The sequence below is a fragment of the Chlamydotis macqueenii genome, chromosome 17, assembly GCF_036417535.1.
Source record: "Chlamydotis macqueenii isolate bChlMac1 chromosome 17, bChlMac1.mat, whole genome shotgun sequence".
NCBI lineage: Eukaryota > Metazoa > Chordata > Aves > Otidiformes > Otididae > Chlamydotis > Chlamydotis macqueenii.
In genome coordinates this window covers 10,736,444-10,757,153 of record NC_141572.1, presented here as the reverse complement: position 1 = coordinate 10,757,153, position 20,710 = coordinate 10,736,444, and the positions used below count along the sequence as shown (strand labels likewise).

The 20,710-nt window shown below is 40.0% G+C and overlaps 1 protein-coding gene across 2 annotated transcripts; it reads left to right on the top strand.

Moving 5' to 3' along the window:
• The first annotated feature begins 1,447 nt into the window (after nt 1-1,447).
• SMPD4 (sphingomyelin phosphodiesterase 4) lies at nt 1,448-19,783 on the top strand. Of its 2 annotated transcripts, XM_086761559.1 has the most exons (19): nt 1,448-1,571; nt 1,872-1,958; nt 2,436-2,578; nt 2,729-2,804; nt 3,657-3,765; nt 4,368-4,420; nt 5,001-5,152; nt 6,427-6,559; nt 7,201-7,272; nt 10,836-10,925; nt 13,458-13,603; nt 14,070-14,160; nt 15,184-15,284; nt 15,567-15,730; nt 16,592-16,797; nt 17,372-17,605; nt 18,353-18,484; nt 18,650-18,778; nt 19,253-19,783. In XM_086761559.1, the coding sequence occupies exons 1-19, from the start codon at nt 1,533-1,535 to the stop codon at nt 19,577-19,579; spliced, it is 2,484 nt and encodes an 827-aa protein (XP_086617685.1). In that variant the 5' UTR covers nt 1,448-1,532; the 3' UTR covers nt 19,580-19,783. The 2 variants fall into 2 exon arrangements, with proteins under 2 accessions (XP_086617685.1, XP_086617686.1); XM_086761560.1 differs by lacking the exon at nt 10,836-10,925.
• The last annotated feature ends 927 nt before the right edge of the window (nt 19,784-20,710 follow it).

Sequence of the window (20,710 nt, the reverse complement as noted above, 5' to 3'; positions counted from 1 at the left end):
ATTGGAGTGCAAGCCCACGTCAATACCAAGAAATGTACTGGTTTTAATTCTGATTCTGTAAACGTTTAAATAAATATTGAATCACTTTACACTGGTAAAAAATCCTAATAAACTGGATTAATAAATTCACCTTGCAGGGTCAGAGCTAACATTGCAAAAGGAATTCCTCTGTATTCTCCCTAACATTATTTTTTCGCTTTATTTTAATGTTAATGACAGCAGTGGAGTATGAAGCCACATCCTTTTGTTTGAACCCCTACAGAACCTAAACCAGACTATTTCACTCAACTATTCCTGCACCTCCTTGCATAAAACAATCAAAACGATCAAGAAAATTAAGTTTTACTCATACTGGTATTTTCTGACAAAGTCTGTAAGTCGCAAAAAAAATTAAACTTGTCTGAGCAGAATTATTTTCTCTAACCATCTTTACTGGTATCAATTATATTCAGTATTTCATAAAATTAGTTATTCTTTTCTAGACCTCTGACTGGAATTCTCCCTTTGAATACTGGCACAACATAAGCATTCCTCTGGTTTTACGGAATTTCCCCTGAAATCCTTATTTTTTAAAAAAAGTGAGCAGCAAATATTTTCACTCCCCTCCCTCACCACTCCCCACAATGATAAGGGGAAAGAATCAGGAAAGAAAAGGCAGCAAAACTTGTGGGTTGAAATAAAAACAGTTAAAGAGAACAACAGAGGAAAAGAAAACAGAGATGAAAAACAAACAAATAAAAAAAACCCCAGAAAATATTTAAGCACATAATTTACATTACCATTGTGGATCACAAAGCCCAGCTCCCTCCCAAACAGCAGGAACCCACCCCTCAGCGCCATCCCCACTTTATACAGTGAGCAGCCCTCACATGGGGTGGACCAGCCCTCGGGTTCATTTGGGTCAGCTGTCCCAGCTGTTGGCTAATTAGTAACCTTTCCCAGCTGTGTCCCCCAGCCACGGTGCCACCAGGCCAGCTCCTCTCACAGCTCAGGTGAAAATGAACTCTATCCTAGCCAGAGCCAGGACAATTAGCAAAGAGATCTGCCTTTCTTCACACTGCTTTTCATTTGGTCACAAGATGCCCTTTCCAACCACCAATATCTGAGCAAATGATGGCTTCAGCTTCACCACCACCAAACCCCAGGTTGCTGTGGGATTGTCTGACCGTGGCCCCTTTTGTCTTGCGATACCGTTCACTTTTAACAGCTCTCCAAAGACACCCCCGGAGCCCCCGACAAGGGGAAGGGGTTGGAGCCACCCGGGCCGCGGCCACCCCCCAGGCCGGGGCAGGGCCCTGCCTCAGCGCCGCCATTTTGGAGGGGGAACAGCACTGGGCCCACCACCATGGCAACGGTGGCACGCGCCTCTCCGCCAGAGGCGGTGGGCGCCGCGGGTGGCGTCATCCCTGCGCGCCGGGCGAGAGTGGTGACGCAGAAGCGCTGCGCCGGCGCCGCGGTGGTGCGGGCGGCGTTAACGGCCGTTTCCGCTCCTCTTGCTGCAGGACGGCGCATCGGTTGCGGGGCCAGGCGGCATGGCCGGCCCGCACCTGCAACAGCCCAGCTTCCTGCTGGTGGGTGGGGAGCGGCGGCGGTGGGCACCGGGGAGAGGCCGCGCTGAGCCCGTAGGGCCGGGGCGGGCTGGGGGGGGAGCGGCGCAGCTCGTCCCGTTTCGGTTGGGCTCGGCGGTTTGTGGTTACCTGTCAGCTTCGTTGTGCGGCTGTGAAGTTATAAGGTCGGTCAGCGTAACTTCAGCCGTGTGAACAGAAATGCTGTACCGGAGGAGCGGCAAAATTAGGAGGTTTTTGTGTCGCGGCTGAAGAGTGCGTCCTTTCTGGCACTGGTGGTCTGATCTCCCGTGTGATTTGTAACAGGCCACTTTGAAGGCAGACTACATAAACAAACCGTTTGTTCAGAGGTGCCACGATCTGGAGACGGTCATTGAGGAGTTTCCCGCCAAGGTGAGCAGTTGCTGTCTTTTCAGAACTTGCTTTTTTTATATTATTCTTTTCTTTGTTCTTATTTCTGTTATCAAGAGTTTTGAGGTCTCCAGGTGAAACAGTGAGAATACAATATTTTTCAAAAGTTAAAAAACCTTTTCTAGTCGTTAAAAGTTTGTTTCAGTTGACTGCACTTCATTTATACCTTTCAGCCTCAATTTACAAGGAAAACTAGTTTTTAAAATGTGACAAATAATTGCATGCAATGCTGATCAGTATCCTTGCAACTTTAGTGGAACCAGAAATCAGGATAGATTTCCTGTAATTGCCATATTATCATACATTTGTTTGAATGGAAGCTCTGCCCAGACAGTGGTAATCTGGAAACAGCCATCAATAGCTGGCAGACAGTATCTTTGTGCATTCTAGCACCTGCAATAGGGATTGTTCAAACGAGGAATTCTACGCATTAACTATTTGTGCCTGTTTTCCCTAAAGGAACTACATGGCATCTTCCCATGGCTGGTGGAGAGCATTTTCGGTAGCTTGGATGGCATCATCGTAGGCTGGAATCTTCGCTGCTTGCAAGGAAGGACAAATCCTACTGAATATTCTGTGGCTTTGGATTTCTTGGATCCCAGGTAAACTCATTCATTTCAGCACGGATTAAAAAATGTCCAGTGAACAGATAACCAGTGTTTGACCATTTTCCATTGTGCAAACATAAGTTCACGAAAGTGAGACAGGAGAGGGTACTTACCATGGATTTTCTTTCCAATGCTTGCTTGCAGTGGCCCAATGATGAAGCTGGTTTACAAACTTCAAGCAGAAGAGTACAGATATGATTTCCCAGTCTCATATCTTCCAGTGAGTAACTGAAAACTTTGTAAGAAGAGAATGTAGTTGTTGTTGCAGCTATTGGAACTTTGCACACACTTTATACATAGGGTTCAGTATAGGCCATGGTATAGCCTCAGTACTCCAGGTTTAGAGCATCCTCATTTCTTTAAATGAGGAGGAAAAATCCCAGCCATAAACTTTGTAGGAGGTGGTGGGTGTCAGCAGCTAGATATTTGTGCTGTTCAGCCAGGAAAGCTGCATTGTGATTCTTATCCTGTCCCCAGAGAAAGTCTTGTGCTTTATCTTGGTTACCAGTACTTGCAGGATTGAAAATAGTTTTCCAAGCTCGGCACAGAGCAGTGCCTTCCCTAACTGCACTTTGTGCCCGTGTGTTTGAAGATTAACTGCTATCCTGGATCTGAAGCATGACATCTCAAACAAAAATGTTTATCTACAGAGCTGTTTCATTATGTTTCTTCCAGTGCTACCAGGTACCTGCTATCTAGAAGTTGGTTCATAGTTCTACAGTCTTTAACAAAAGGAAACATTTAAGTTTATAATAATTGCTGGTCCACAGCTCAGCCTAACACAACCATCAGGCAAACACCAGTGTTCTGCTATCTCCATTCCAACTGGAAGAATCTTAGTGAAGGCTTATATTTTTTTAATTACACTGAGTACTCATTTTCAGTGAGAAGGCTGGCAGTTATCTAAAGAGTATGCATTCTCAAAGAACTACTGCAATGCAGTAAAATCCCACTGAGCTGAATGTAGATATCATCCCAGAATGCTGGAATGCAGCAGAACTTCACTATCTGCAAACATACTCTGCAAGTATGCTGAGTAGCCAGATTAATATTTCATTTCTTTGTCTTTCAGGGCCCTGTGAAGGCTTCAATACAAGAGCAAGTCCTACCAGAATGCTCTTTATACCACAACAAAGTCCAGTTCCCTTCATCTGGTGGCTTAGGTTTGAATTTGGCTCTTAGTATCCTTTTAACAGTTGGGTATTTAATTCCTTTTAAATAGCTAAAACTGAGAGATTACGAGCATTTCTGTTGTATATTTGTTATGTGTCTATGGTAAATCGCGGTTGTGCTAAAGTATTTGGGCTGATGAGAAATGTTTAGATTCCAGTGAAAAATAAATTTGTCCTCTTATAAACCGTTCTGGGGAATTTTTTTGCCGTATTCAAGTCAACAAGAAAATTCCCAGTAATTTCAGTAGAGCTTGTATTTCACAATTTTTGTTTTCGTAACTACTCATAGTTTATGTAATATGATAGAAAAAGGGCATGTTAACTTTGCAGCTGTTGTACTTGCTGGAAGCAGTCTAGCTGCAGCTGCACTGGTTTCAGTTTGAGACAGGCAAATGTGCTAAGAAGAGTAATGCAAACACACCTTAACACATAGAGAAAAGCTCAGTTACCAGTGTTTGAGTCAGTTGGAAGGCAAAGCTGACTTTGCAGTTAAGCTCTAGTAAGTTAATTTAGCGTGGACAAAATAAAAATTTAACATCTGGTCAGCATCCTCAGATATCTAACTGCTGTACCTGTTTTTTATTATTTGATCCTTAACACTGTTCTTTCAGATCCATTTGAATATTACATGTTTTACTTTGCAATTAGTTTGATCACACAGAAGGTAAGTACCTTTCACAATTTTTCCCTTAAAATAGTATTAGCCTTTCCTCACAATGCTTTAGGAGGCTGCTGAGATGCCGTCCAGCTAAATTAACGGCAGTTTTATCTGTGCTTTTAGAATTTGTTATTTCTTTGGTTCAGTTGATGGTGTAAGACTGGATAATAAATAAAATACTCACATTGGATATACCAGTAAGCAGTCTGTCCAGCAACATGCTAACACAGAGCAGGCAATGGATTCCAAATGGGTTTCCTACCCCTCTGACCAATAACACCGTTTATACAGTCATAACCATAGCTTTGTACTACAGTATCTGGTTATTTGGTTCCTGTTGTTACCTGTGCTGTATTACGTTGCACTCTTCTCGTACCTGGTTACATTCACTACTACAGCAACAGTTCTCTTACAGTTAGTTACTTTACCTTTGTTCCAAAGTGTCTTTTTTGTCAATTCACCCGTTATAACCACTGGGCTTCTGCTTATTTATACCAAATGGGTGTGGCTGTGTAGCAGACAGTCCCTAGCAGTAGCTTTAAGTAACAGTATGTAACTCCAGGTCTATCCTGTGTGTCTGTTTCAGAACTCTGCCGTCACTCATCATGTCAGCCCTTCCAACAGTGCTTATTTCATCTTGGTGGACACATACCTGAAGTGTTTCCTACCCACAGAAGGAAGTGTCCTTCCTCCACCTTCTTCAAATCCTGGGGGAGCCATCCCTTCCCCGACTCCCAGGTAATGACTGCAGTGCTAGAGGCAAATTGTGGGAACAGTGCTTACAAAAGAAGGCTTGTTGGAACGAAATCTCTAACAAGTTCACTTATGTTCACTTAATTTTACCATAAAAGTTTAATTAGAAAGTCTGAAAGGTAGCTATTTGTGGAGCAGAAAAGGCATGTACAAGCAGCAAAAATTAATCTCCTCAGCAATTCTAGTTGTATTTTGTGCCCTGCAACTGGAATAGGACAGACCTGACTGTACTTGACAGTAGTTTTTACTGTCTGCACATCCATATGGTGTGTGGTAAAGATGGCACTGGTGATAACCTTTGTTAAAAGGGAACTTGGATCTTTCATTAATGTTACTATAAAGCCAGAGAACCTGGCAATTAGTAATTTTGTTTCAGTTCTGAGGTTGTCATCCTTAGTGATTTAATGCTCTACTTACCTGTTTTGCAGTTCTTAGAAATTGCTGTGTCAGGATCATGTGTGTGGCTTTGTTGCAGACTAGTAGTGCTCATAGATTTCTTAGTTCATAACTTCATGATATAAAAAGCCAAGACACATATTACTAATCAAATCATATAATGAGTGATTGCATTTCAAGTGACTTTTTGCACATACATCAAGCTATTTAGCCAGAACTGGAAGGAAGAGGAGGAAAGTTTTTTGACTGCTTACTGAAGTTCTAGATGTCTGTATGGTAATGGCATAAAAACAAACTCACAAAGTCGAAGGGAAAATTTTCTAGTACAAGCACCCAGTCTTTTGTTCTTTGTAATGGCTAAGTGTGTGAAAGTCTACATTTTCAAAGTCGGTTATGCTACTCAAGTTTATAAAATGTTATCAATATTAGCAACTTTATACAAATGTAAAAAGAAATAGCCATTATATTTTATATAACTTCATTTCAAATACATTTCAAATATCAGTTTCCATGGTCTTCTCCAGCCTTAGCATATACTAGGAAAATACAGATCAGGTGAATTACGAATATGGAAGGCAAAGTGAAAACAAACAAACTGAATAGGAGAAAGAAAAAAAAAAACACATGTATTATTGAAGTTAACATCACATCTGTGTAAAGCTCGTTCAATGCAATATGAATAGTGATGTGGTGTTTGGATATAAAGTGACTAGTAACTATAACACATTGCAGAAGTTTGGAATGTGTAATCAGCTATGCAGTTTTACTTCTTAAAGACTGCTTTCCATTCTATAAACTGATGATTAAAAGCAATGATCTGTTTCCCTGTACTAAGGCTCACCGACTTTCACTTATCTTTAAAGGTCTCCAGCAGTGCCTTTCACTTCCTACGGCATGCATCACACCAGCTTGCTGAAACGGCACATTGCCCATCAGCCTTCTGTGAATGCTGACCCAGCTTCCCAGGAGATCTGGAGATCAGAAACACTGCTTCAGGTAAGCTGGATTTAAGGGAGAAAACACCTCACAGCATTTCTTGCTGCTGAGGAACATCTTCTCTTCAAACTAGAGACAGTTAGGCCATTTTGCTTTAGCTTGGTTTTGGAATTGAGCAGTGCAGCTGTTGCTTTCTGTTAGTGAAACTAAGAACTACTGTAAAACTGTTAAGTTGTAATTTAGAAAGGCACTGAATATCTTTTCTTTAGACTGTATATCTTAAGACTGATCTCAAGGATTTGCGTATTTTTTTTCCAGAAAAGTTTCTAAAGCTGAATTTATTTTTTTTTTTTTTAAATCTTAATCAATTCTATGCTCTAAGCAGAGCTTGAGGACAGAGTTGGTTCTGTTCACCATCAAGGGAAAGGAAAGGAGAACCTGGACTTAACAGTTGTTCTGAAACAAGTTTCTACCATGTTGCTGAACTTTAGTATTGATGCTTAGCAGGTGCTGACAGTATGCCAACTCAGTCATTTGCATTGATACGATGATAACCTGAAACATCTGTGCATATGCGTCTGTCTACTTACAAGTACAGCTTAGTTTTCAAATTATGTACTGTGGCCTTCACTTCGCCTAGCTTGACTGACAAGTCCTGGATTATTTCTCTTTCTGTAGCTGAGACAATATTTGTTTTGCAGATCTTTGTTGAAATGTGGCTTCATCATTATTCACTGGAAATGTATCAGAAAATGCAGTCCCCTCATGTCAAGGTAATAGTTTGTACGTCACTCATGAGCATCATCTGATGGTTGACCTCTTATCTTGGAGTAAATCTCCTATTCTCTGGAAAATTTTTTTTTGTGTATTGGTCCAAATGAAAGATATAACTTATCAGAGTACCTACATGAGTGTGTCAAAATTGCTAATCCATTTATGAAGAATGTTGTGAATAATTGTGTCATCCAGACTTGTCTTCATTGCAGAAGTTGTACTGGTTTTGTTTTTCGTAAAAGACAAGTTTGTGGGATGGTCACAACAATCTGAACATCAATAATCAAACTACTAATGATGGGGAAGATGCCACTATAAAACTACAGTGTTAAACCCCACAAGGGCAACACAGTTGCTAAAAATAGCTAAAAAAAATTGATTTCCAGCAGTGATAGCAACCGTTACTGAAATACCAGTTACTAATTTCTGAGATTCATAACCATTTTCTAGCATAAATCCAAATTAAAAAGGAAATTTACTAAACTGTCCTTCAGTATTAAGTTAATAAGCCATTTTTGTTGTTTCATATACCAAAATATGCTTTTCACCATGATGATGTCAGAAGCAGTTCTGTAGCTACAGTGTTTAGAATATCTTACAAGCTTTTGCTCAGATAATAAACTGTTTTAAGCAGTTTGTGGTGGCCTGTTCAGTAACTAACTGCTGCATGTGAAAACTAAGTTAGGGAGGCTAAGATCAAAGGCATTATAAATGTAAAGGGAATTTGAAGGAGAAAATGTTGATCCTCTGAATTCCCTCTGGGTCACAGTGGGACTTTCATAGAAGGGGAGAGAAATAGAAAAGTTGTTACACACAGGATTTATTCCTGTGTGAAAGAGCTATATGAGAGCTGATTGACTGAGAAATTCTGATCATTCACTCCACAGGCTGTAAAATAACATATATTTATATTTTGCCAGGGAAAAACATTGGAGAGCTGAAGTGTGATACGTTTTGTCTTTTATTCATAAAATTGAGGTCAAAATGCAAACTCACTAATGTTGCAAAGTCTCCACTTGGGACTCCCAGCAGCATGGCTGTGCACCTGTGATGGAAAGGCTTTGCTTGAATACCTTTGGTCTGTCTGTCTGTCCGTCCAGTCTTTGTGCATCAAGCGCTGTGCTTAGGCCAGAAATAATGATTGCTTTAAACTTCTCTCCTCTGTTCACCCTCTGTATTTCAGATGGTCTCTTCTAACACTAGGGAGCAGCAGTTATAGACAATGACTGTCAGTGTTGTGGTGGAATAGGGCCTAGGCAGAGCTTAAAGTTCTCTGAAATCATCACTTCAGGATCCTCCACAAGGTGTGTTGAGCCACAGCTCGAGGTCGTTATTCCCTGATAGTATTTTAGTTTCTTCTTTGATGGGGAGTAATCATGAGCATGTAAAAAAATGAAGTCTTTGCTCTTTGGGGGTTAGAACACCTGAATAGGGGACTGGAATTCCCCATGACATCCATAAGTGGATGAAGGATCCGTCCTGCAGGACTGAGCAAAGGTTCCAGATCAGTTGGGGACAGGACTGTTCGTAAGCCCAAGACATAAGACTGTTCACTAAGCTTTGTAGACTGGTCTCAGGGTGGGCTGAAGGAGTATAGTGTGCTTCATACTTCATCAAATAAGGAAGTAGAATATGCAGAAATGCCAGTTTTGTTTTAACATAAAAATTAAAGAGCTTGACTGGAAACCCAAGATCACACTAAACCTTAGTCTTAAAATTATTGATAATTATGCAGGTTCAGGTGATTCCATTTAGCCTTCTGTGTGTTTGGAAGGAGGTGTAATTAGTAACCCTTCATCCCTGGATCTATACCTTTTTGACCATCAGTGACTTGAAATGGCTACCTACCTGTGTTGGAAGGTGGGATGAGGTTCCCCAGAACTTGCTCTTTCTTTGTCCAGCAGCCAGACTTGTTTGCTTTGATGGGCCAGGTCAGGTCCCACATATGTAATGTTCCTGTGTAGTGCCTCAAGGAATTATAGATTTTTTCCTTAAACCTTGCTAATGTCATCACAGACTTATCTTTAAAAGTAAAAGGCAGTGGAATGGGAATTAATAGTAAGTAATTTCTCTTGAGAAGATGTACTTTCTTTTCTACTTCACTGCTTTGAATTCTTTCTGGGTCTGGTGTGAACCTGAGGTTGACACTATTTGCTATGCTGAGTTTCACTGTTTTCACCATTAATTCAACTATTTTCCCATTCTTTTATGTTGTCTATTTGCTTTTTCTTTCTCGGATGATCCAGAGCCTAAGCGTGCAGCTTCTCTTTTCCTGTTCCCTTCTGCTGTAATCACAATGAACCCTTAAAAAGAAGTTGTTTGATAAAACTTCATGTAATGCTCCCTGACCTTCCAGTGCCAGGTGCCACAGACCCCAGCACTGCATGTGGAACACCCATTAGACTACAGGCTCTTGCTGTTTCCTGTGGCAGCGGAATCGATTGCGAAGCAGACGATGTGTTTGAGCTGTTGGGGAGCTTGCAGTGACAGTCCTACCACTCTAAGAGCGTAAAACATACCAAACTGGTACTAGAGGAGGTTCGGTAGGGGCTGTTCAAAGACAGCAGAGGTGTGATCTGGAGAGTTAGTTTAGATGCTTGACAGTAGTTATTGGGATCTGTGTAGTGTACATTTTTTGTTTTATGTTTTTTCATTAATTTCATACATGTGTGTCACTGTCACTACAGTATCCTCTTCACCATTACATTGTTAAAAAATACTCTTCATGTTATTCCTCCAAGAAGGGTTGTGGCTGAGGCTTGCAGAGATTTCAGTGGTAAGGCAAGATGCCTTTTGCATCAGCATATAACACTGTATACTGTAACTGTCTGTAACACTGTCTTTACCTTTTTGTTTCCCTAATAGTAATTTCCTCTCTTGAGGAGATTCACAAGACCTGCTGCCTTCCCAAATGGCCCTTAAGTAGAAAGAGAAGACAGAGCATTTCTCTGAACTGGAAACTCGCTTGACAGGCTTGCAGTGATTATAAAAAGTCAAACTTTCTTCTTCCCAAGGACAGGAAGAAAAAAATCAGTTTGAGTTTCTTCCCAGTATACAAACCCTGCTTCTCCAGCAACACAGGAAGGAATGACAAAATTTTCAAAACAGTATTAAAAAAGCTTGCAGAATATTGAATACTTTTACTCCATTATTTCGTAAAACACTGTACAAGTGTGTAAATCCTTGCCACTGCAGTTCAGTTAACTTCTGAAATGGGGAGTTTATTTGGCAAAAGTTCCATATGCCCTAGCAGTACTTGCTCTGAGGGTAGCAAAGAGAACAGCAACAGCCACCTACAGCTATACTTTTTTGACACCTGCTCCCAGTTGTATTCCTGAGTTGACAAAGGGTGTGAAATACTGTGGAATCAATCTAATGAACACCAGAAAGAAGAGGATACTGTGGCTGCAGTTGTTATTGTGATATGTTGTCCCTGACTGTATTTGTGATGTTCATTTTTCCCCCCACCCTTCTTCCTTGGGCTCATTCTCACTTTTTTTTCTCTTGCTCTCTTCTCTCCTTTTTTCCCTCCCCCCCTTCCTTTTTGTTTCTGTTGTCTCAGCTGGAGGTTCTCCACTACCGACTCAGTATCTCCAGTAAACACCACGGTAGTCCTGCCCAATCCAGCTACCAGGCCCTCCACGCATACCAAGTATTACCATCTTTTCATTTTGTTTCCTTTTTAAAAATCTTGTTCCATCATATAATCTGCAAAGTGTATTGGTGCTAGCTGTACAGCAGCTTTTCCTGCTAAGGTGTGGGTTTACAGCTTGATTGAGAACACTGCATTGAGATTTACTAAATTTTCAGTGAAAACAGATACTGCGAGGTATTAGCAAAGGTCAAGGAGAAAAAGTTAAAATTTAGCATATTGTGAGGACTAATTTTTAGAGATGCATTCTTGTAATGCATTGTAGAAAGAGGCTTATCAGGTATGCTGACTTTTTTTGACTGGCTTCACCAATGGCAGATTTCTGCCCCTCACACACTAGGCATTTAAGCAAACCTTGCATGGAAAAGAAGATCAGAATTTGCATGGCTGTCACCTATAATTAAGGTAGGTAACATCTAGAGCTTTTTAGCCAGTGAAATGTCATTGGGTAGTACTAAATTTGTAGTAGCAATGTGAACTGGACTGTCCAGTTTTGCAAAAGCACACAAGTAGTACATTTGCAGATTGTTCAGGAAATGTGCATGCAGAAACATTCCTGTTGGAACAGATTGCTGATTCCTCTTTCCCTACTTCAGCCTTTTATTCATTGGGTCTTCATTTTGGGAAAGGGGAGGGCTGAGCATATGTACTATAAAGATCTTATTATAAAGCTCTTTAGCACTACATGGAATTTACCTGCTGTTTAATACTTTATTTTTTTATAAAGTAGTATATCTCAAGGTGCTGCTTAGAAAAGAAAACAGGAACTACTACTTTTCTTTAAATTTTTTTACTGTTATGTTTATCTAATAGCTGTGTTAAGAAAAGAATGGCATACATCCATCCTGTAAGCTAAGGTTTGACAACAAAAACAATTGTGAGAAAAAATACTTCTTAAACATTCTTAAAGTAATGTTCATAATGGTGCTGATCCAGGCTAAGAGGAAACTATAAGAATTGCTAAGTGGAAAAACTAGTAGCATCACCTGAAAAGATGTATTGAAATAGTGGTATTGGTGGTTTTTTAAAGTTTAAAAGGTACCTTCAAGGGGAGCCTAGAATTTTTTAAATTACACCCTTTAAAGGCCTACAGCAGAGTACTCAACCTCGCTAACTGCTTTTGGAGATCCTGATCTAAACTCCCAGGATCAAGTAACTTCTTAGAGTTCTACCCCCTTACATGTACTCTCCTCAGGACTGTAGAAAACATGCTGACTTACCAGGAGCTGTCAAGAACACCATACTAGCCTTTATTAGAACTGGTAACAGGTTATCCTCTCTCTTAGGAGAGTCTCAGATCTGGCTGTACTACATTACTATATCTGTCACCAAGCCTTGAACCTCTTCCTGGAGTGAACTTTACAGTGTATTAAAAATCTTAAGCAATTGTAAAAATATCTGCTTTGCCTCAGGCATTGCAGAGAAAGGACACACAGAGACATACACATATTCCCACTCCCCTGTCCCCAGCAGTGGAAATACTGTTGAATGGATTTAAGAAGTGTAAGTTTTTTGTATAAAAATGCCTGCCATTTCCCTAGAATCACATTCAGCATCTTACCTCAGCATGGCTGCATTTGGCATCCTGGAAACATCTTGCAGCTGTTGTCTAATACACTGTTCCAGCATCTTCCGTTACACTTGCATCTCTAACTCTTGTTTCATGTACATTCTTCTCAACTTTCAAGAAACATAAGAGCTGTGAAATTTGGAATATAAATGATACCTTAAAATCTGCCTTCAGTAGTGAATTGAGATTAGTTCACTACTCTTAAAGCAGATTACAATAGTAGCAAAAGAGTTAGTGCTTTGTCCCCAGATTTTGCAGCAGCCCCTAGTACTGGGCACCCAGAACTAGCTGGTTTTTTCCTTATTCATCTCCCTGCTATATCATATGCTCACTCATTATTAGTGACATCACTGTGGCTCATCATCATTCCTTGTGCTACTCCCACCCAGGCTACTTCTACCCATAATGATGCTAAAAGCAACAGGATCACACAGGACTCAAAGTAGTTCTTGTTCTTACTGTAACTGTTTCTTGGACTATTCTTTCTCATAAGGCAGATGAGTACCAGCATAGGAAGGAGAACTCAGTAAAGCCAGCCAAGAGCATAAACAAAGGATCTGTTATGCTGTCCACAACAATGAGCTTATAACCATAATGAAAGGCTGAATTTTTTTTTTTTTTTCCAGAAAGGGGTAAGTTGAAATTTACAGGTAATTCTGTTCTTTAATGCTAGCCTGAAATTCAGTGCATTAGAGTACTGTAGGCACTTTTTCTTACAATCACATTATTAAAAAATACACTACTGTTTCTTAGTGAACCAATGGCAGAAAATTGATGCAGTTTGTCCTGGGGAGCAGATCTGTCTAAAGTCAGGTGACACCAAACTACAGTGAAGAACCTAGAAAGAAGAGAGCACTTCTTATATTTCAATTTCTGATCTGAGAATATAATTTTCCTGAATTATATCCTGGATATTTAGCATATGATACTCATTATCTTCCTGTATTTTACTTTGAATCTAGGAGTCATTTAAGCCCACTGAAGAACACGTGCTAGTGGTAAGACTGCTTGTGAAACATCTGCACGCTTTCAGCAATAGTCTGAAACCAGAGCCTCTCTCCCCTTCAGCCCACTCCCACACGGCCAGCCCACTAGAGGAGTTTAAAAGGTAGGTACATCAGCAGCCTGTCTCTGAAACAGAGTCTCTCTGAAAAGCTCTCCTTTCACTGAGAGGTTGAATTAGGTTGTTCTGATGGCTAAATACACAAGTACATTATTAAAAGTACATGAGAGCTAATAGATTATGTTTCTCACATCCACTAGATGGGGGTTCCGCTTCGGGAGGGGGGATGTCTTGCTATTATACTAGTCTGTATCTTGGCACAAGTCAGAGAAAAGAATATGCTACCAGAGGATTCTGGCTAAGGTTAGTGGCTAACTTTATATTTATGTATTTGTGTTGAAATTCAGTAGCCAGAAGTAGCTTCAGTTAAGAAAGAACAAGTTTGGGTCAGTCCTTTCTGTATTTGCATTTGTGGAAGTGTGTTGGGTTGCTGGTTGGTTGGGTTGGGTTTTCTTGTTTTTAAAATTTGCTGCTGGTTCATACATGTGACTGTCTTTGAATCTGTTTGCAGGGTTGTAATTCCTCGGTTTGTCCAAGAGAAACTTTATATCTTTCTGCAACACTGTTTTGGCCACTGGCCTCTGGATGCCTCGTTCAGAGCAGTACGTACCTGCTTCTCTTTCTAAGCTTGTACTCAACATAACTAGTAATTAGTCACTGCTGTTTAGCAGCCATTTTTTGGTCTCTAAATCTTCCCCCCCCCCCCCCGCCCCCGAGTAGTGAAATTCTTTATAGAACATGTATTTTAATATTAGAGTGTGCCAATTAGACATAAGAAGGAAGTTGAATAGATCTTGGTCAGAATTACTACAGGTTGTTGGCTGATTTTCCTGACACTGAAAATGGCTGTTGATTGAACAGCAGTAGGTGTTACTCTTAAAACAGATACATTCTTATAGGTTCTAATTTCTTAATATTTTATCTAATATTATACATCATAAACAAAAGTAATATTAATTTACAGTAGCAAGGTACTGCAAATATTGCCTCCTGCAAGCAGAAAAAGAAATACATCAGACCATGACTCTTTGTAATTAATGTAGGAGTTAAAAAATGCAGAATGTAACAGGGCTAGATCTTGCTCACTAGATGTAGAGTTACCTATATCGCACTGTTTGAGGTACACACATAAAGCAGAATGTCAGAAGAAACATTTATAGAGGCCATGGCAAACTTACTCGTGGCTTCAGTGCCATCAGGACTCCACTGTATTTCCACGTGCTGATGGGGTATATCTATGCAGGAGATGAGAGCTTAAATTATATTCATGTAGCATCTTGTTTACTTACTTCAGTAGGGATCCAGTGAACATAATCAGAGCTGTTAAATGCACCTTAAATCTAGCCACCAACTAAGTTTTCTTTTTTTTTTTTGTAGTAACTGTTTGAGTGCGATCTCATTTGGGTATTACAGAAAATCCAGATTGATCCTAAGAAACATGCACTTAGTCTTTTCAACTCTGTGTCAGAGATACTCAGATTACTACAGCGTGCTTTATTTGTAAAAACTTTTAGGTGTCACGAAGACAGTATTCACTAGGTTTAAAAGAAACAAACAAAAACCGCTTTGTCTTCCTTTCCAAAAAGTATTGATACTCATGTGTTTTTGTGTGTCATTTTGCTTAGGTTCTTGAGATGTGGTTAAGTTACTTGCAGCCTTGGAGGTATGCTCCAGAAAAGCCGCCACAAAGCGCAGAGCCCTTGCCTCGCATTGTGTCAGAGAAATGGTAAGGCGGAAAGCAACTGTGAGTAATCTGAACCAAGCCTCAAGTTTATGCAGATCCTGAGTAAAACAGCAGAATTTCAGGAAACATCCACCAGCATGAATTAGCTTCCTGCACAAGATCAGAGATCACTTTTGTTTTGAGAGGAATATTCTTTTGTTTCAGTCTAAATAGATGATCTTTCCAGAGACAATATAAAACATTCCCTTAATAACTTGTTTTGTAGAAGACAAAATACAATTATTAAAATAGCTGTACTCACAAATCCTGTACTCACTTTGACAGGGCTGCGTTCATTCAAGAAAACCTACTCATGTACACTAAGCTGTTTGTAGGATTTCTGAACAGAGCTCTTCGAACAGACTTGGTCAGTCCAAAAAATGCTCTCATGGTGTTCCGAGTAGCCAAGGTCTTTGCTCAGCCCAATCTAGCTGAAATGATCCTGAAAGGTAAATGGATATTTTGACATCTTACGCTGTTCTGTCTCAATCTTTCTTCACAATGGCTACATCTTACCTCAGAAGCACTGAGGTGAATAGACTTACTCTCCCATTTTGCATGCTGTTTTGCCATTGAGAAGTCTGTGTGTCTTTACTAATGTTTGTCTTATTGACTTAGAATCAGAATAGTTAGAATTGGAAGGGACCTTTAAAGGTCATCTAGTCCAACCCTCCTACAAGGAGCAGGGACATCTCTAACTAGAGAAACATCCCTAGATATGTCCTGTGTATTATAGCGATGTCTTCTATATTAAAACTAGTTTAATATGTCTATAGTTCTTTTCTAGCCACCATCATTTAGATTTCATTCCACAATTTTTCTTTAAAGAATAAATAATACAATATTGGGTGTTTACAATAAAGTCAGTTTTTCTTACACTTACCTTACTTGATTATTTACCTTAGGATTAAACTTCTTGTATCTCTAAAGGTATCTATTCTTAGTAAAATAGCTAGTCAGCTAGTCTTGTATGCACTTCAGGATAATTAGGATACAGCAAATTTGGGAGAGGCAAGATTTGACAAGTATCAATGTCTTAAGTGTCATGATTCTCCACTGCCTTTGGCAAAAAGTTACATGCTTAAAATACTGTCTGTATGATCTGCATTTAAATGAACTCTGACATTTTCTGCTGTGGGCAGAGAAGATTAAATGAAAAAAAGGTAATTGAGGCTTCTTTCCCCCTAGAACTACCTGCCTACCCTAAAGCAAGTTGCCCAGCAGACTTAAGATTCTTTGTCGCTAGATCTTCCCCAGGCAAAAACAGGAGTATTGTGTAACCATCTTCACGACTTTTTTTCAAATTCTAGGAGAACAGTTATTCCTGGAGCCAGAGCTTGTTATTCCCCATCGTCAACACCGACTTTTTATGGCCCCCACACTTAGTGGGAGCTTCTTCTCATCATGGCCTCCAGCTATTACAGATGCCTCATTTAAGGTGAAGAGTCATGTTTACAGCCTAGAAGGACAGGACTTCCAGTATAAACAGATGTTTGGCACAGAAGTCAGAAGTTTGGTAAGCAACAAGTTTCTTGTCACATCTTTCTACTTTGACAGGTGTTTTCTTAATGCTGAGCATCCATATTATGAGAAGTTAAGACTGGAAATCTTTAAACTCTGCACTACTGTACAGTTAAGTTTACTGATGGTGACTTCTGGAACCTGAGGGGTCTGAATCCAGCACAGCTGTAAAAATTAGTTTAAACAATTTATCAAAAATTTGTGCTAAATAAGAAGTTTACGTAACAGCTTGCTACCTTGGAGTAGTATATTGGGAGTATTTCCTCTCAAACATGCTTACTGTGAACTTCCGATTCATTGTGTTGGTTAGTACCTATCAGCCAGTCGGATAAAAATAGTAGGCGGAAACAAAAGCAGCTGAGAAACCTAAGAAGCACTCAAGTTCAAGTGCTTCAGCAGCTTTGCCCTATTGGAAATGCAACTAACAGTCTTAGCTCACATTCATATGAGCTAAAACAGAGAGTTTGCTGAGTCTGCTCCCACTGCCAGGTATCAAGGCACAGTTTTATCCATGTATTGATGCTTAATGGTCCTTTATGTTTGTCTAACACACTTTTTGTTGTTTTTAGGTGTTAAAACTGGCTCAGTTAATTTGTCAGGCGCAGCAGACAGCAAAATCCATATCAGACCACTCTGCAGAAACAACAGTTAGCCAATCCTTCTTTTCATGGTTTAGATTTACACCATCTGAGATGAATGGTTCCTACACAGGCAATGACCTTGATGAAATTGGGCAAGACAGCATCAAAAAAACAGATGAATATTTAGAGAAGGCACTGGAATACTTGTGCCAAATCTTTAAGGTACGTAACATCTTTCTAAGAACTTTCCCTATGTGGCAGTGTGAACAAGAGCCAGGATTCCTCAAAGGTACTTCTGTCACTCTTGTATATTGTGGGGTCACTGATCCCTGTTAGCAAATTTTGTTGTAAACATCTTTTAGGCTTGACTTTACCTGACCACTTCAAAACTACCTTCAATATAGATAGAACTAGATGCTCTTAAATTTCTAAATATTAACCCCACTTTGTTTCAAGCAACCACTCTTTTGGACTATGGTTTATATCAAACCTGTTTCTTTACTTGTGCCTGTTCTGATGTTTACAAACGGGCAAGACATGGCTTAAGTTTTAAACAGTCTAGTACCTTCTAAATCTAAAGAGCTTTAAAAATACAACATATAACTGCAGGTATTAGATGAGTGGATGAACTAAAAGTAGGCTGGTTTTTGGTTAAACTTGGAAGAAGAGAGTAATTTCTCTGACAGCCACACTCCCTTACACAGAATTGACCTAGGAGAAGACAGCTATTTGACAGCTCTCAAGGAGTAAGGGACACGTGAAAAGGAACACCTCTCTTGGATTTGATGAGCACAGACAAGAAATCTGGAGACTTATCTTTTTTAATGTCTAACCAAGGTGTTATTAAGCAGTTCTTGGTATCTCTGCTGGCTGTCAAAGGCCTAAGGAGTTTGTGAAGGGAGAAAGAAATGAAATAGAAGAGGGGGGTACATCAACCACATGCTTTAGAACTGTGTTATTCTTGAGTAGCTGAATGAAGCCCAGCTGACCCAGATGATGATGAAGTGTGGGACAGCTCAAGATGAGAATGGAAAAAAACAGCTTCCAGACTGCATTGAAAGCGAGAATGGCCTCATTCTTACACCCCTTGGCAGGTACCAGGTGAGAGAAGAAACATTCCATATAGCTACCCTAGACTGTTCTTGAAAAAACAAGTTGTCCTTTACATCAACAAAAATACAATTTACCTGGGGCTAAGAGATGTGCCTGTATAAAGGCATTTCACATGGGACCTACAAGATGAGGGGTTTATTTTCCTGTTTCTAGATCATAAATGGCTTACGTAGATTTGAGGTGCAGTATCAAGGAGATACTGAGCTTCAGCCGATCCGAAGCTATGAGAATGCCACTCTTGTCCGCCTCCTATTTCGTTTATCCTCAGCGCTTAACGAAAGGGTAAGTACAGCATTGCTTCCTTTTATATTTTCCATTGCAAATTGCTGTACTTCACTGCACCTGCAGATAGGACACTTGGTTTGTTCTTGCTCTGTCTCCTTCATTGTGGAGGGTGGGTATTTCCTAATAGTATCAGGCCTGCTTCTCTACCTGTAGTTCTCCTGTTCCTACACAAAACATTAACAAATAACATTTTAAATGTTTTCTTTATGCTTGATGAACAAAGGGAATATCATTCAGAATGAAAGTTTCAAAAACAGGAAAAGTACATCCTTGTCTCTCCTATAGGTATAACTGATAAAAGGCAAGTCTTCACTAAAGCCGCTCTACTATTTAAAAGTGCATTTTGATTTTTTTTCTCCTCTATTTCCTATAATCATCATCCTATAAATGAAGAAATTGTAAAATAAGTTATGCTTACTTTATGACAGTAGCTGCAGTAGAATACTAATGTTCAAACTTTTCTTACCTTAGTTTGCTGATCAGATGGATGTGCTTTGCTCCAGGGAAGATTTTGTTGGCAGACTTTGTCGCTATCATCTTACCAACCCTCACCTCATACAGAAAATCAGGTATAGTCCCGTGGTGAAAGAGAGAACAAGCCAGAACTGCGGACCAAGAATCAGTCTGAGGTTTCTGGCTAGCTACAGGACTCTCATTTCTTTGCTGATGATCTACTTCATTGCATCCTGGTTTTACATTGGGCCAGTAGGCTGCACATTCATTATCCTAATTGGATATTTTCTTTATGCCATAATAATGACTTTCTTATCTGAAGGATGGAAACCACATGAACACTAATTTCCTTCTTTCAGCTTACACTTGTAAAAATAAATGTTTTAAGGATAAGCCTGGGATTCAGTTACTAAAATGTTTGACTTCTCCTATCAGATCTTCCTGAAGTATTTTTTTAATATTAAAGTTAATTGAGTTTTATAAACAATGATGTGGTCTTGTGGAAATAATCAATGTACATTTTATTTTTATAAAAGTGTTCCTATAGAATCTAGTGAATGACTTTTTTTTTTGAAGGGGAGACGAATGAACCACCAGTATTTATAATACTGAAATGAAGTATGCCATATCTAGAAACAGTTTTGATTCAGCAGTAACTGCATTGAAGCGTCTTACACTGTTCTAAAGCAAGAATTAGCTATCAGTCAGACTTAAACATTCTGCTTACAGGCACAGCAGTAACAAAGGCACCAGAAATAGCACTGCACCAAAAAATTTATAGAAAGTTGCACTGATAGAAAAAACCCCAGAAGATGGGCAAGGCAGCAAGAGTGGCATCTTATAGCCCAGTATGGAGCTTAAGCCTCCTCTTCCCCACCTGAGGCCTCCCCAGCTCAGGCACATTTATGCCTTCTACCTCTATAAACCACTACTCCACCTGTTTGGACCTCTTCTGGAGCCACTCTGCTCAAGGGGGTATTAACACTTCTTGCAAAAATAAAAGCTACTGCTCTAACTCTAACCTGGCAGTTTTGGCCAGCAGACAGGAGCATTCCTCTCTTGGAGTTCAACAAATATTTTTTTTGTCCTCTCCCCAGACACAAAAAGGGCAAGAAATCCTTTTTTGTTTCATCAGTGCTTAAGGAATCCATTGGTTCCCATCTCAAGCAGCTGCACTGGAGCAGTTATACTCCTCTAAAGCATTAAGGGTTGTGCACAGCAGTGAGACAGGAGAGAGACCACAGACCATTTACTAAACAAATAGGAAAGCACCCACACATCTGCATTTAACACATTCATGGCAGCATCTGACTCGGGACTGGTTAAACAGGGTGCAGCTTGGCTCTATTGCTGTCCAGCAGTACCGCACTGCAGCCTTGGCCAGGGCTGCCCACCTGACAGAGTTTCTTCTAAACCACCACCCCAACAGCAAGGCAAAGCTGGAGGCACATTGTTACAAAATAAGTGCTATAATGT